The following is a 16,772-nucleotide window of genomic DNA, read 5'->3' as shown; positions in this document are numbered from 1 at the left end:
TGCTGTAACCTTTTGTCTCGCTGGGGAAAGGGGGGGGGGGGGCAGGTTCAAAAGACGCGCAAATTACAGTACTGAGATGACAGCGCGCTTTACGGTCTCCAGAGCGTTTGGTCACAAGTTCCTAATGAGGCCCATCGACGCCTTTGTTAATCAATAAGGCAAAGTCCATTAATGGCAAAAAATGAAGAATACGATGACTGTCGCGCTGCCTTTTGGCCCGCGGGGCATGACTGGAAGAGGATTTGGATGCATAAACTAAATTAAATTTACATCACAGAATGTAATCCAAAATATTAAATTGTTTTTTTTGTTTAAAGAGTGATGCAGGATTAGTTTGTTTTTGTTTTTTTGCTCTTGTTGGAAATGTAACTATGACACAAACATCAACAGGGGAGCTTAACAACACAAACGCACATTCTCAATTGCATTAGAAGAGTATTTATGTGTGATTTGTATCAGGTGTTTTCTAATTTAACTTAAATTTATGATAAAAAAAAAACATTGGCATGAATTTATGACAACAGGCGTGATAAAAAAATAAAAATGCCGATAATAGCCTGTTTGGAAGTGCTGTTTTAAATGACAAGCCACTAGGGTTAGAGCATAGACAAATTTTAGTTTAGTTAGTTTTTTTAAACAAAAAATAATTTTTAACTACATCTCAATACGTTCTCAAAAGCAGCTAAGCAATTGTTGAATTTGGGGCATTGGGTGCAGTGCCCCATCAGCTGTTTTGGTGTGTGTTTCGTATTTTTAAGTATGTTTCTATCAATTTTTATATAAAAAAAAAATCATTTTAGTACAAAGTTGAACTAGATGCAGCAAAAAAAAAAAAAAAAAAGCTGTTGGGTTTTGTGGTTAATACAGAGCAGATATTCAGTTGAAAATGTGTAGAATAAGCTCTTTATAGGGTTATTTTTGGACTACGGATGTGAATAAAGGTAATTTGGTAAAAAATTCCAGCTACTTTAAATTTCAAGTAATTTTAGCACAAAATCATATTAAATTTGCCAGGAAAAAAACAAAACAATAACAACAACAATCGAAGACACCCTTCTTCAGTTTGTGGTAACTCAAATCTCACAATGCCAGCTTTTCTGATATAGTTTCAATCTTTTTTTTGGGGGGGGTGTTTAAGTTTTTAACTTGTAACTTTTCTTTAAAACTAAAGAAAACAGGTGAGCCGTGATTGGTCGTTACCTGAACAACTGTGATGTCATTTTCAGTCGACAGCAAATGGCAAAATGGCCGCCACCTGAGATGGATAAAAACAGGAGGATTTTGCTGCTTAACTCATATTCCACAAACAGTTTAGACAAGTGAGGGGGCACATCCAACATATATTTTTAAAATAGTACAAATATGACTTGGTCAATTATGCTATGTGGCTGACAATATATTACTATAAAGAAAAAATTGGGGGTAACTTCCCGTTTAATGCAAAAAAACAAAAACAAAAAAAACCACATAAAATAATACAAATAAAATAATTGAAAATAAATAAACAAATTGACCCTCCAGTACTTCAATTAAGTTTCTATTCATTGTAAATGTCAACAAATTTTAGTGCACAATCTTACAGAATTTTCTTTAGTGCGAAAATAACCAACTTTAAAAAAAAAAAAGAGGCAACTCTTGCATTAAGGGCATTGGTGTCATTGCCCCACCAGCTGTTCTTTTTTTTTTTTCTTTGTAGGTCATCATACAAAAAGATGAACAATTAAGGGTTGGGCGCGTTATTTGCAGCCTAAATATAACGCTCCCTTCCTCATTAGGATAGCATTACAATGGGCGTGTAAAACAAGTAGCTGCCAGTGAATCCGACTTTGGTACCATTGCAGTGAAACATCTTTATAATTAATCAGTGTTTGCTTGGAGAGAACCTGGTGTGCAGTCATGATAAATTGGATTGTACCAATGGAGGGGGGGGGGCGATGCGTGAGAGTAGAATGTCTCTCCAGTAAGTCCTCATTATGTTGACAAATGCTCATAACTGGGCAGCTCCTCAATGTTTCATGAGTGCAGCCAGCGTGCAGCATTGCATGCTAACGAACAGTTAAATCAGCTTGTTTTGCCGGATGTAAATTGCCATCATTTACATCCGGCAAAACAAACGCGGCAGTCCTTTTCCGCCGCTCTAATGGAATACTTAGAACGCCCTTGAGGTGGTACAAATTTGAAAATGGACCCAAAACATACAGGCTCGACCCCAAAAATACGCCTTTGAAGTTACACATAAACTCGAGGAGGTGAACCCGTATCCATAAGTCGTCCGTAGGTGGGAATGTGAGTAACATCATCGATCACAAATGTCCAAACGCTGGTGAGCTATTTTTTAGAACAGGCTACTCATGTCGTTCTTGGGGGACACCTGGTGCCCACGGGCACCATTTTGGTGAACCCTTGTCTACTGTATCACCAACAGCAGGGAAATCTGACACATCCCCTTCAAGGTTGGCACGCACTTCCAGACCCGGCGAAGCTTGACATCGATTCCAGCAGATTTCCAAAAGTGATTTTTGTAAGAGCATTTGCGGCGGGATTAGTTTGCTCCTGAAAGCTCCATCCGGGCTTTGGGTTTGGCTATTTAGCGGCGGCCAGGCAAGTGAGAGGCTCGTGTCGAGGGCGGATTGGTTTCAGCTCCAAAGCTGATCTTCCATCTTGTGTGTGCGGGATTTGGCGGGTCAGTCGCAGGTGTGTGCGATCGCTCTGAATTCACAGACAATCCCCGCTTAACCCCCCCCCCCCGGGGTAGATTCGGTCCGCTCCTTTTCTTGAAAGTACTGGGCAAATGGTAAAAAGGACCTGGATAATTCCTGAAAGAAAAAAAAAATCATCGCTCGAGGTCTCAATGCGCTCCACTTGCGGCTGTTTGGGCAAATCATTTGAATCATCACTTGGAAAGGAAGCGTCACACCCCGCCCCCCACCACCTCCATTCTGCCCCCTTGAGTCATTTTCTGTGCCGTCGCCTCCAACGTATGCATCCCGCTAAGCTTTGAAATGGTGAAGCACTACCGAGGCTGAGTCAGTCACCGCGAGGCCGAAAGCTTGAGAGGAGAAGATCACCAGTGCGTCTTTTTTTTACGCTTGTCACTCACGATGAGGAGAAGTAGAAAAGCAGCCCCCCCCCCCCCAGATGAATCCTGATGGCTTTTTAGATTAACTTCTCTTCAAGTGCTGAGCACAATACTGTCATCAGCTCAAGTGGCTTTCTTAAACTGCCTCTCAAGGCAAAAGCGGCTTTTGTGTGGGAAGAATTTGCACTTACGTAGGCTACGTACCAAGGACACTAAACTACTACTGTAAGGTAGATGACGCATTTCTTCTGGTTCGGATCAAACATTTGTCACTTGTTGCTAGGTGGAATTTGCCATCTAAAACTCATGTCCTACATTTTTGTTCATGTAAACAATGACCCCTTGTTTACCCTTTTCTAACCCTCATATTTGGTCATATAAACGCTAATTGGGGTAATCTCCTTCGAACAGAACTTTGGTTTGCTCCATTCGCAAGGAATCTTGGGTCTAAATTACTTGTATGCACAAGCGGCGGCCATCTTACGTCGCCACATGCTAAAAGAGCCTAAAAAAAGTGCCTCATCTGCAGCATTTGAACGTTTTTTCTGTCTCCATGGCGATAAAGCCACAGTCTGTATACTGCATACACGCGTATATCCGTGTAAATACTTTAAAGACGCAACCCACCGGAAATACACAAGCAGGGGTAAACAAAAAAGGCGAAACATGACGACGCAGGACAGAACCGCACTTCTGCCTTATTAGTGTGGCGAGTGACAAGAACGTAATAATGTCGTTTATTGACCATAGAAAGGCAAAAGCGGAAATGGCGGAAATCTATTTGTGTTATGGCTTTGTCCGTGCGTCGCGGTTTGGATCGGAATATGTATGCGGCAGGTTATACCGAATGTTTCGGAAACCAAATTTTGCTTTGCCCGAATATTGAGTTCATGTAAATGTAGTCACTAACAAATAAGAGTAAAAAAAAAAAAAAGAGGTCTATACTACTACACTTTAATATTGCAACTGCATCACTGCTCTGTATTAAATATAAAGCACAGCGTGTGGGGTACTGTTCCCAATGTACAATAACCAATTGAATCACTGTTCTGTATTAAATAAAACAAAACAAAAAATACATAAGAACAGCTGATTGGGTGTTTCTAAGTTATTTGATAACTTGGTAAGGTTTTACATAAAAATGTGTTCAAATTTAAAATGCATGGAATATGTTTTATTTGTTTTTTAAAAACGGTAAATTTACTCCATTCAAACTATCAATTGAATATCACTTTGTAATAGTACTTAACGGTTTGAAAAAAAACATTATTTTTTTTACACCAAGGAGAATTTCGTAAGATTTTGGGCTAAACTCACTTGGTATGAATTCCTATGCAATTTGCATGTTGCTTCCTTTTGTAAGTTGCATAAAATACTGCCGGTCTCCATAAAGCGATTGGCTATACTGTGTATACATTAACTGGCTATATACTGTACTGTAATTGGAATCTTGTATAACCTAGTGTGAATAGACAAAACAATAATACTACCAATGACAAATACTGGCCACAAAGGTATTATATGTTAATCTTCCTTATTATGTTACACCCCTGCTGAATCGTTAAGCTCTCTACTGCAGTAATAAAACCAGCAGTTCAATTATTATTATTTATGATGATTGTGTTTAGCGTTCCTTCCATAGGAGCCAATGGTCGGCATGATCATTACCTTGTCAAGTTGTTGTTTTCTCTCTCTCTTTCTTTCCCTCTGTGTTCCGAGCGCAGTGGAGGGTCTGCAGTGCTATGGCTGCAACATCATCCAGGGTCAGAGATACGTGGACGTGGGCTGCTCCAACCCAGAGGTGCTCACCTGCACCCACTCACACAAGGGCTTTAAGCACCGCTTCTGCATCAAGACAGAGAGCAGTGAGTAAATCAACACATTCGAGAGAAAAGAATGAAAGAAAAAGACCAACGAATGATTTCAAAGTAGCTTTCGGGCGTTTTAAAAAAATTTTTTAAACTTCATTTGACCTCCATTCGCCATTCTATATTTGCACCTGCAGTCTATACTGGCCTCCGTTCACTTTTGGCCCACACATCTGGAAATGAATATGGAAGGATTGTGAGGATGTGGATTTGGCTAGAAGTCATATGAATTACGTAATCAGTCGCACGATGTACGGTAGCTCATTTAAGATAACCCACTTTTTTTTTAATCATTTATTTATATTTTACTTATTGAAACATTAGTCTTATAAGACAAAGATAATAGCATAAAATCTCCCACCAAACGACCCACAAAAAAGGCAAAACAAAATTGGCCAAGAAAGAAGAAGAAAAAAAACGTTAAATACATATAAATGTAGAACAGCCAAATTTTCTGCCTGTAATTCACATCTTTATTTTTCTGAGCACAAAGGAACCCCAAAAATTCTTTAAATATTTTTCAGACCATAAATCGGGTATCAGAATTGTATCCTACCAAATATCGGAATGACATCACCGTTGCTCAGGTAACGATCAACGGATCACATATTTTCTTAAGCTGAGCCGTGATTGGTCGGGTTGATTTGGAAGTTTTTGTCATATTCTACAAACACAATATTAATTATAATGTCATGTTTAGACTAGTAGGGGTATATACAACATATTATTTGTAAACAAAAAAAAAAAAAAAAAAGAGTTGACCTCCCCTTTATCTAGTGTGAATTTCTACAAATTTAGTTTTTTATTTATTTATAGTTACTGTAAATTAAAAATTATCAAAAATTACTTGAACACTTTTTCACTTTTCTGGTACTTAAATGAATGTAAATGTGCCCTAATCCCAAATAGTAAATAACATTGTTACAATACTGTTTAGATTTTTCTATGAATTCTTACTAAATTTACAAATGATTTATTTCTCAAATTAGTATGATCTGCACTAAGAGCTAATCATACAAAATGGATACTGGATCGCTGGCATGAATTGAAACACTGGATCTGTGGAGTAAAAATTCTAATTTTACAGGAATGATAAGGACGTGCAGTCGTTTTTGTTTTTTTTCCCCTGTAACCCAGATTAATACGCAAAAGTTAGATATTTATTTGGGGAATATGTATGGGCCGCCAGATGATTAAATGGTGATGAATGCAGTGTGGCGTGCCAGAGGACATTGGCTTAATCATTTCTAATCGCACTTCAATGCAAATGTTCTCGGGGGCCGCCGTTGTGAATATTCACTTAGCCGCTTACGTAACGCCGCTGTTTTAGTCGCCTTGCTGAGTCCGTGAGAAGCCGCTCGCGGTGCCATGTGAAGTCAAACGAAGGATACGGTGGATGTCCTCAACAGGGCGGCGGTGATGGTCAGATGCAGATGTGCGCGCGCATACACACACATGTCCAGATGTTCCCTCGCTTGACGTCTGGAAGCCCAAAGGCCTGATGAGGCACTTTTTTTTTCTCCTCCTTTGAGAGAGTGCAAGCTAAGACCAAGGATGACAAGATCACACTGACAAAATGACAAAATTGTCAATCAGCATGACCTCCGCCAAGGCTTCAAATATTTACAGTAAACCTAGGCAAAGTCGCTATTCACGGATTCACCTACTCATGCTTTTTTTCCCAAGTGGAATCAGAATTTTGTGCAAAATAACTCTGAATAGAAATTTGTGTCAAGGAAGTATGTTGAAGCAAAGATCAAAAATGTTCATTTGAATTCCAATGTTACAACTTACATCACATGTTCCAATTATTGTAAGATAATGTTTACTATGCACAAACTGATCTACTAACATCACCTTGTGAGCTTTCTATTATACACATATTACTGTAATTGGTGTCAAGGAAGTATACTGAAGTGATGAAAAAAATATATATGAAAAACTGCAGCCTAGATGCTGCACACACAAAGAAACCTGTGGTGATGAAAACATAACCTCTTGAGAAGAGGTCAGAAAGCAAATAAAAGAAAGGGGGAAAAAATGCATTTCGACATCGGGGGTATGTGACGCTTACGATGGGACTGGACTCTCAATTATAACGATTTCAAGTCCCTTATTCGGAGCTCCTTGTGTCCACTGGACGTCAGGTTGGATTTGGGAATTTTCCAAATGCTAATTAGAACATTGAGCCAGTCTGCAGAATAGAATTTGACTGCTATTTCCTTTGATAAATTATGACTTATATTACATGTTGACAACGGCTATTGCTATGTTTCTGGAGGTTTTGATTCAGGATAGTGTATTTCCTCAAATAATGACATTTACTATACTAGATGCAGCGCCAGAATTGCTGCCGTCTACTTTAAAATGTATTTGTACCAAAAAAAAAAAAGCCTTACTCCATCAGACCAGGAATTTGTCCAATTGCATAAATACATGCAGCAGCCACAATAGATATTTCCTCAAATAATGCCATTTGCTGTGTTAAAATCCAATTAAAAGTTTTGTCAACTCTAAAATTCATTAGTAGCCTACTCAAATTATTTGAAGAGCCTTACTCCTAATAAACACCCTTCCCTACATAAATAGCATAATTCCTCAAAAATGTATTTTGCTATAATAGATGCCATGTTACAATTAATCTGAAATGCATTTGTGCTATATTTAGACATTTTACCCCATATAAACGGAGAGGGACAGACGACGGTTAGATAGCCTACTTCCTCAAATAATGCCTTTATGTGCCATCCACTTCAAAATATATTCATATGGACACCTTACCCCTAAAAGACACAATCTATCTGAGAGACAGCAATAGTACATTTCCTCAAATAATGCTATTTGCTGAGTTTAATTCAATTTGAAGTCATGTGTAAAATTGGGATTTCCAGTCATCCAGTGCAGACGTGTAAATGCCCTGCTAATTACACACTTGCACTATTCGCTGCTTACTCCTGCTCTGCCTCGGTGACTGACTTGTCTTCTCTCTCTCCATCCATCCATCCATCCATGCAGCGGCACTGGGCATCGTCCTGACCAGCGGCTGCGCCACATCCAGACACTGCCAACAACAGGAGCTGCCGGGCGTGCGCATCCACTGCTGCGACTCGGACCTGTGCAACAGCGCCCCCTCGCGCAGCCCACTGCACTACGCGTGCGCATTGGCCGGCCTTCTGATGCTCATGCTGAGGATGTGGTTGTAGATGTCAGGCAATACAAACTCAGTGTGTGTATTTAAAAAAATTATTATTTTTTTTTTTTAAACCACACACACACATACACAAAAGAAAAACTGTCATGTGCTCACTTGGCATTTTATGTCAGGACCTGAATGATTTTTTTTAGGGGTATGGTGTTAAATGGACAAAATGATAAGGTGCTCAGTACACACCTTGGTTTGAAGTTGACATTTGATACAGTAAGTGAACAAAAACAGATGTAATGATATCTAAAATAAAATAACATCTTAAATATTCTTTTTGTTGTCTTTATGCGTTAAAAACACTAATAAAGACATTTGGTATTACTTCAGCGGCTGTTTAAATGTCGCTCGTAGTTGCGTTTGTACCGCCACATTGGTATTCACGTTCTAAAATAAAGACTTCACGATCCTAACGCAAGCCACAACGTCCGCGAGCAGAAGCTGAGCTGCACTGTGTTTGTTTACAATTACACTTCTTGTCCTGTACTTAATATGTTGGACACATGGTATTACAAAATTGTCCCTGTATTTAATGGTTTTGTTAATGATAATCAACTGTCTATGAGTGCTATGAGTGCTGCATAAGAAGACTTGATGATTTGCTGTGATGGAAAGTTCCAGCCCGTATCTTTTTCTGGGAATTCCAGCTCCATGACAACCTCTCTCAGTATTCACATAAAAACTGTTTGCTATACAAGTCACTCAATCTGCCATGAAAGACACAATGGAAGCACACTAAGTAATTTTATAAAGGCTGACACTCACTTATATTATTAGGACATTATGTGCATTCATTTTCGTTGCTAAGGAACGTCATATCTTTATTGAGATAACAAAATGTGTGATATTCTTTCAAGGTCACTTTTTGTCAAATGAAATATACATATATATTTTTTTAGTTTTTTTCCTGTTCTCCCAGCTAAGACCGGGAGAGCACACTGCATGCGGTTATACATGATTGTAAGAGTCAAGTGGTCCATTATTGTATTAATAAAATGATTCATATTTTTCACAAAAAAAAAAGTTTCATGTGTACCTCATGTTGCAATGAAGGATGAATGAATAGACAGATGAGAGCTTTTTTTTGTCAATTATATTATTATGCTTCAATTTACAAATGAATTTGTATCCTATTATTACTGTACTACAAATACACATCACAAACCTAATAGATATATATTTTATTAGCTCGACAGCGTACTTCCTCAAACAACGTCATTTGCTAATACTTGAGTTCTAATTGCTGAGTGCATCATCCACTACGGCCTTCGCTTTAATAAGACATTTTTGCCCTAATTAATTGCTCACTTAATCAATAATAAATTGACTGCTTTTTATATAGCGCTTTTTAAATAAAGGCCTCGGCTCCAATACATATTAAAATGCATTTGTAGTGTATTAATAGGTGCATTACCCTTGCATCATGCATGCACTAATATGTAGATAGATACTTTTTTTTCAGTACTTGTTTGTGGAATACTTGACAAACTGTAACCTTCAGCGGCCGTCACATAAGTTGAGTGTGAGACCCCCGAGTTTGACACTCCTGAGATAGACAGATAGACAGGTAGGTAGGTAGGTAGGTACGAGGTGGAAGGATGGATGAATAGACGGACGGACGGACGGACGGACGGACAGACGGACAGACGTACCGACGTACCTGTCCAGGTGAGGTAATGTTGACGAAGCATAAAGTGTCGCCTCCTCCAGTGATGCTCTTTGTCCCTCCAGTCCATTGCACACAGCGGAGGAAACCCTGTGCCGCCGCGAGCCGCCATCTTGGATAGGCAGATCCTACTTGAGCCAGGATAACCCGCAAAACAACTGCTCGAATCCCTCCAATATCCCGTCTCGAGGCTTCATTTCTGGTGAGTACAAAACAAAGGGGATTCGTTTTACGTCTGCGCGGTGCCAAATGATGAGAACGCCCGTTGGACGCGAACAAAACATTGTGGCTAATGCGGGCCGGAACCGGGATGCTAACGAAGCTAGCTCAACGGGGAGCTAGTGCAAGCTGAACGGCTTAAAAAATATCACTCTAATAAGTGCTTATATTATCTATAATATGTGATGACGTTGCTATTACTACCCCAGTATACATGCTGACACTGTCACATCATTTACACCATCCTATAATCCAGCCCGAGCGAGCTAACGTTAGCAACATAACATGCTAATGCTACGTGTGGTCAGGTGTTCAAAACGAATTAAGACAAATTCTTCCAAAGACACCTCGTCAATGTCATTGTGAGACTTTCTTCTCGGGTCGACACTCGCCATCGGCAAACGCGCGGTAACGTTGCTGGTCCTTTGTCACAACACCGCCTCGGTGATGTCATATAGCGGCTACCGTGCTAACGCCGACTTGGCTGTCAGGAGTCAAGACGGCTAAAGCCAAGCATGAATTTTGGGGCCGTGAATGGACGAAAAGGCACTCAAATTATTCGGCGGAATTGCTGGACTTCTAGGCTTCGACTGAACAATCGATTCCGGTTGGTTTAAAAGGTAATGGCGGCTCCGAATCCTCAAGTGTCAAATGTAGACATAAACACGAGGAAAACTGCCATCATGTTTGATCGTTCCAATTGTAAAACATACCGTCAAGGTAATCCTTTTCTTGAGGATGTCACGCGTGTTTTTTTTTTGTCGCCATTACAAAATGTGTCTAAAAAATGGGTCCTCTCTTTACGACGCAGTTCCCCGTCGGTAACGAATTTGTACGTAGGTTGGAACACGCAGTAGTGTTTGATTGACATGTGCTCACGCAGTAAATAGCGTCGTTATGAGAGGAAATGTATGTACGAAAAGTAAAAAAATCAGGCATTGTGCAGACTTACAAACTACTGTATGTACAGTCTGACTAAGACTATGTTAACGAGTTCATATTAGAAGAGGGATCTAGTGCTAAGACATTTTATTGACTAAATTAAAGTAAGTTAAAAAAATGAACTGTCAATATTTTGTTACTCGAAATGTTTTTGGCATTCTTTCTTTATTCTTTAGCAGGTAAAATGCATTCTCAGCGGGGTTTAACGCAACTTAATCAGTTTTTTGTTGTTTGTTTGTTTTGTAAGTACGCCTTCTTGTGTGGAGTAATTTAGAGTAGAGTTGCTTGTTGAAAACCCATGACCGTGGAATTCTGCTGACTTCAAATGAGTCACCGCGGAGTGTCAGGACGTTATGCGTGTCATGATTTCCGTCCGTAGCGCTCCTCTTCCTCTCGCCACAATGGAAAATAGCTGTTGAGACAAGAAAAGGGCACCGATGGCGCGTCGCCGCCGTCTTAAAAGAAATGCTGAGCTTGGTGATTTGGTCACATGCTAACGCGCTGGCCTTCTCCTTCTGGGTTTTGCCTCTTACATTTAGTTTTCTTTCCGGTCAAAGGTAGGCCTAATAGCCAAAGCAGCGCACACGTTCAAACAGAGGATCGAGATGCCACATGATGATCATGTGACGGCAGGCAACTGAGCAAAGGCAGGGGGGGGGGGCATTGTAATTGTGTTGTTTCGGCCATCTTGAGGTGAATCTTTTAGAGTGGGGCCTCTCAAAGCTAAACACAATACGTCACTCATAATGTTTTTTTTTTCGCTATTTGAAATAAGTTTGGTCACTTGGAGAGAAAAAAAAGCAGCTGACTTTGCGGTCAACAATGTCTCATCCTGCCACTGTCAATGATTTCCTACGCTCAGTGCAAATGCAGTGCATTCATGTAATCAATTTCACCATTTTTTTAAAATAACCGCATTCCATATTTCAACCATCATGATGCTAACTCCCTTCTGTGTTCTTTCTCTTTCAGAGCCACAATGGCCACCGCACCGTACAACTACTCCTACATTTTCAAATACATCATCATCGGTAAGTACGTCGATGTGACGACCACAATGACAGGCATGAGGCGTCTGTTTTGAACGGAAAACAAAGCATTCGATGACTGCCTCTTCATGTTCCACTTTGCCTGACTTGTTGAATTGGCTAGGCTTTACGTTGGTAGGAATATGGATTGGATAGATATTAAGGCTGAACAATTAATCGAATTCCAATCGACAGCGCAGTGTAGTAGGATGCAGTTTCGGTCGGTAGGCTTTATTTTTTGTAAACATGTAGATTTTATTTATTATTTATTTAAATGTCCTTTGTTATAGTCTTTGACAATTAATTTAACACATTAGCATATTTCAGATTTTTTTTTACTACACAATATTTTGATTTTTTTTTATCTGGCATGCAATAAATAAAATAAAAAAATACATTTTAAATTAATACTAAAACTAATACATGAGTGATGATGAATGAAGCTTTTTTTTTTTTTTATATAAAACTAAAACTAATCAATCCCTTCTGAAAATGAACCAAAACTAACTAAAATTTAAAACACAAAACCAAAACTTAAAACAAAATAAACTTAAATGAAAATCCCCAAACTATTATCTTGCTCATGACTGAGTACTCTTACTGGTATTGGTCTGAAAAAACTGGCATCGAGCATCCCTAGTATTAGAGATTAATTGATTTTACTCATTCACTGCCATTGATGGCTATAGACGTCAGAAATTCATTTTAACTATTTCTATTAGTTTAACATTTTCCCCACTTTTCTTAACCAGAGTATGAAAACCTATATTTTTTTAATTGTACATTTAGAACAGATAACATTTGTGATTAATCGTGAGTTAATTAGTGAAGTCATGCGATTAATTAAAAATTAAAAAAAATTATCGCCTGTCGCCTCTAATTTTTAATAATCTTTTTTTAAATGAATTTATGGCAGTGAATGAGTTAAAGAATACATTAAAAAAAATAATTGCGTATTAAATTGCAATCGCAATATTACTTTATTTTCCTAAATGGTTCAGTCCTAATTGTACTTTCTTCACTGTTTTTCTCTCTCCAGGCGACATGGGGGTAGGCAAGTCATGTTTGCTTCACCAGTTCACAGAAAAGAAATGTAAGTACTTGCCGGCTCCTTTTCATCATCACGGTTTGAGCTTCTTTTTTCTTTTTTCTTTTTTAAATCCCTCAAAACGGCGGAGGAAGCACACGCTCAGCACTGAAAGGCTCTTGTGCGTGTCAGCCGCCGCCTCCCGCCGCCATTCAGTCGGCGCCGTGTTGAATGGGCGCCATTTAGACGCCAGATGCCGCGTTTGACTGAAAGCAACGAGATGGCAATTTGAAGCTTTTGGATGCTTTGGTTGAATATGTCATGCACCTGCTGCTGGCTGGCTAAACGATGACGTAGTTACATGTAGCGCAGAGCTGAACAATTCATCAAATCGAAATGGAGTCGAATGTTAAATCGTAAAGGTGACAATTTTGAAACAAATGCCCGATAGCAGCGGCGAAAACAAACCGCTCCCTCTTCTCTTCCCCTACGCAGTCATGGCAGACTGCCCCCACACGATCGGCGTGGAGTTCGGCACGAGGATAATCGAGGTGAGCGGCCAGAAAATCAAGCTGCAGATCTGGGACACGGCCGGGCAGGAGCGCTTCCGGGCCGTGACCCGCTCGTACTACCGCGGCGCGGCGGGGGCGCTGATGGTTTACGACATCACCAGGTACGGCTTTCACACTGAAGCGCGCAGTGCGATCTTCCGCTGCGAGATAGTTATCGGCGTTCTGTTAAATAAACACGGCGTGAGAGGAATGTCTCAGACGCCGCACCCGACCTCTGTAAAGTCCCCAAAATGCACTTCACTCTGGAGGAAAACCAACAGTGGTTGTTTACGCGGCCCTTAAAATGGCTGCCAAATGGCTACTCGTGCAAACCACTAGTTTGTTTATTTTATGACAATATCTTAGTGACTGGAATTGTTTTTATTATCCTGCACGGTGCAAAAAAAGATATAAAAATAAATAAACTAAAACTAATCTAAACTAACAAACCCGCTCTAAAAACTAATTAACACTAAAATTTAAACACAAAAGTCGACTTAAGATAAAGTAACTTTTTTTTTAAATCCTGCACTGTGCAGAAAAATATATTTAAAACATTTAATAAACTAAAACTAAGGATTTTTAGAAAAATCTAAACTAACAAACCCACTCTAAAAACTAATTAACACTAAATTTTAAACACAAAAGTCGACTTAAGATAAAGTAACTTTTTTTTAAATCCTGCACTGTGCAGAAAAATCTATTTAAAAAATTTAATAAACTAAAACTAAGGATTTTTAGAAACATCAAAACTAACAAACCCGCTCTAAAAACTAATTAACACAAAATTTTAAACGCAAAAGTCGACTTCAGATAAAGTAACTTTTTTTAAATCCTGCACTGTGCAGAAAAATCTATTAAAAAAATTTAATAAACTAAAACTAAGGATTTTTAGAAAAATCGAAACTAACAAACCCGCTCTAAAAACTAATTAACACAAAATTTTAAAAACAAAAGTCAACTTGAGATGAAAAGTAACTAATGAAAAATTCCGAACCTTGGTTTTCACACAGGAGAAGCACGTACAATCACCTCAGCAGCTGGTTGACCGACGCCAGAAATCTCACCAATCCCAATACGGTACGTTACTCGAAACCTTGAATTTGATCTGACAGGATCACAAACAAATGAACGATGCCGAGCGGGAGCCATTTAACTCTTTGAATATTCCGCCGGCGTGTCGATTTCCAGTTTGAATGATCACTGAACACGTTTTATGTTAACAGGTGATCATCCTCATAGGAAACAAAGCGGACCTGGAGGCGCAGAGAGACGTCACGTACGAGGAAGCCAAGCAGTTTGCTGAGGAGAACGGTGAGTTGGGGTGGAAGATGATTTTTAGCATCCTCGCAAAAGACACAAACATGAAAAAGTCCCTTTTTCTCATTAGGTCTGCTCTTCCTGGAAGCCAGTGCAAAAACGTAAGCGTGCACCACCGTAACTTTTCTAAACGTCAAATCTGTCAAATGTACATCTGATGCCGATTGGGTTCATTATCCAGGGGTGAAAACGTGGAGGACGCCTTCCTGGAGGCGGCCAAGAAGATCTACCAGAACATCCAAGACGGCAGCCTGGATCTGAACGCCGCCGAGTCGGGCGTCCAGCACAAGCCGTCGGCCCCCCAGGGCGGCCGGCTAACCAGCGAACCACAGCCTCAGAGGGAAGGCTGCGGATGCTAATGACCAAGCGACCACCCCCACCCATCGTCCCGCAGCCAAGACCACCGTCCCCGACTCCTTCACAGAGGAGGAGTCAAGGGACTCATCGACTTCCTTCTTCTTCTTCTTCCTCCTCGCATCTCCCCCAAGCTTTTTATTTTATTTTTTATTTTTTTTTGCTCCTATCATCTCGCCACCACACATTCAATTACATGACAGTTTTTTTTTTTAATTCTCAATGAATCACACCTAAATTACCCTGCCCTCTTCCTGCGCCGGGCGAGATTCGACGGCTCAGAACAATGAAGGCACGAACGCCATTTTAGGCGTCTCGTCAAAAAAAAAAAAAGGAAAAAAAGTGTGCCGTGGCTTTGAATTTGTCACGGGACGGAATACTGCTTTTCCGTTTTCGCAAGCACTTGTCCTCATCAAGCGGCGTACACCCTGGACTGGTTGCCGGTCAATCATGGCACATATAGTCAACCATTCACAGTTAAGAGTCTTCAATGAAGCTAAAAAGTTTTTTCCGGAACGTGAGAGGAAGCCCGACGACCTGCAGAAAATCTGCGCGAGCATGGAGAGACCGTCCAAACTCCACACAGGAAGCTGCCCGGAGAAGAGAATTCAAACTCAGAACGATGCGGCGGTGTTTGCCACTTGCCTACCCCATGTAGATAATGTCACTAAATTAAAAATAACCCCTCAGAGTCAAATGGTTGCATCCGATTCCTCATATCACAAGCACCATTTTGTTTGTTGCCCTACTAGTCTTAATCTTTTCCCCCCCCCAAATCGGACTTAAACATTTGCTTTGTTTTTGTCTGAGTGTCGAAAGCAGCATGGCCTTGTCTGGTCCTCAAAATGGCCTCCTTGTATAATATACCACCAAGCAACTGCAGCATGCCCCGCCCCCTCCCCCTAAACAGGCGGAAAACGACGGTCCCCTCTATTTGTGTGTGTGTGTGTGTGTGTGTGTACTATAGTGAGTCCTGATTGGACAGCTGTGTATATAAATCTTATCGCTTAACTGTGTGGTGATGCCCTGGCTCGGTGGGATCTGGACATTGTACAGTTTGATGTCTTAGTAGTGGGCTGCCTTTAAGTCAATGCTCGGGGAGGGCGGGGTGACATTCTGTAACATAGTTTCTATTAATAATAAATGTATGTAAAGATGACACTTCCACTTAATCCCACCTTCCATCCGCACACTACTGAACTTCACCAGATTTATCATGTGTAAAACTTGTATTTATTTTGAGTCCTGCATTGCTGTCTTAACTCTTTTTAAGAAGGTGGATGGTCTTCATTTCCCCTTTGCTTTCTGAATGACCACTTTCTGCTTTTGTCTGTCCCGCGACTAAAGAAGTTAAAAATAAACAACGTACATATGTATAAAATCTTTAAAAGCAACCGTGCTAACAGTTAAAAGCGTTCTTTTTGCGTGTATATGATTAAAAAAAAATGTTGACATTTTGATTTTAAAGATAAAAAGACTTCTTGACAGAGAGAAAAAATAAATTCTACATAACCTG

General features: G+C 40.0%; 3 protein-coding genes across 6 annotated transcripts in view; 2 read left to right on the top strand and 1 right to left on the bottom strand.

Moving 5' to 3' along the window:
- Positions 1–9,166, top strand: part of LOC147161681 (uncharacterized) — a 9,790-nt gene extending 624 nt beyond the window's left edge. The window contains exons 2-3 of one of the 2 annotated variants that reach the window (XM_086097719.1): positions 4,804–4,944; positions 7,963–9,166. In XM_086097719.1, the coding sequence (XP_085953845.1) occupies positions 4,804–4,944; positions 7,963–8,150 (329 nt within the window). In that variant the 3' untranslated portion in view covers positions 8,151–9,166. Of the gene's footprint in view, positions 1–728; positions 4,945–7,962 lie in introns of those variants that run through there. The other variant, XM_086097718.1, reaches the window with a different exon arrangement.
- The window catches only part of ddx54 (DEAD (Asp-Glu-Ala-Asp) box polypeptide 54), a 24,589-nt gene extending 14,589 nt beyond the window's left edge, over positions 1–10,000 (bottom strand). The window contains exons 1-3 of one of the 2 annotated variants that reach the window (XM_086097713.1): positions 9,810–10,000; positions 4,748–4,924; positions 1,201–1,255 (exon numbers count right to left, since the gene is read on the bottom strand). The gene's annotated coding sequence lies outside the window, so the exon portion shown is untranslated. Of the gene's footprint in view, positions 1–1,200; positions 1,256–4,747; positions 4,925–6,259; positions 6,426–9,809 lie in introns of those variants that run through there. The other variant, XM_086097712.1, reaches the window with a different exon arrangement.
- rab14l (RAB14, member RAS oncogene family, like) lies at positions 9,754–16,772 on the top strand. 2 transcript variants are annotated; one of them, XM_086097716.1, is made up of 8 exons: positions 9,754–10,017; positions 11,949–12,007; positions 13,044–13,097; positions 13,527–13,704; positions 14,596–14,662; positions 14,809–14,896; positions 14,973–15,003; positions 15,084–16,772. In XM_086097716.1, exons 2-8 carry the CDS (start codon positions 11,956–11,958, stop codon positions 15,259–15,261), a joined length of 648 nt encoding a protein of 215 aa, XP_085953842.1. In that variant the 5' UTR covers positions 9,754–10,017; positions 11,949–11,955; the 3' UTR covers positions 15,262–16,772. The 2 variants fall into 2 exon arrangements, with proteins under 2 accessions (XP_085953842.1, XP_085953843.1); XM_086097717.1 differs by lacking the exon at positions 9,754–10,017 and adding an exon at positions 10,503–10,654.

Source organism: Leptonotus elevatus, chromosome 15, assembly GCF_054856555.1.
Source record: "Leptonotus elevatus isolate MCC_2025b chromosome 15, RoL_Lele_1.0, whole genome shotgun sequence".
Lineage (NCBI taxonomy): Eukaryota > Metazoa > Chordata > Actinopteri > Syngnathiformes > Syngnathidae > Leptonotus > Leptonotus elevatus.
Note: the sequence above shows the minus strand (reverse complement) of the source record. Positions and strands in the feature narration are given on the sequence as shown.

Bases quoted from the DNA above. Each gene is read 5' to 3' on its own strand.
- rab14l (XM_086097716.1), top strand. From the start codon at position 11,956: ATGGCCACCGCACCGTACAACTACTCCTACATTTTCAAATACATCATC. The intron at 13,705-14,595 runs GTACGGCTTTCA...GTTTTCACACAG, and splicing joins ATGGTTTACGACATCACCAG to GAGAAGCACGTACAATCACC. The intron at 14,897-14,972 runs GTGAGTTGGGGT...TTTTCTCATTAG, and splicing joins GCAGTTTGCTGAGGAGAACG to GTCTGCTCTTCCTGGAAGCC.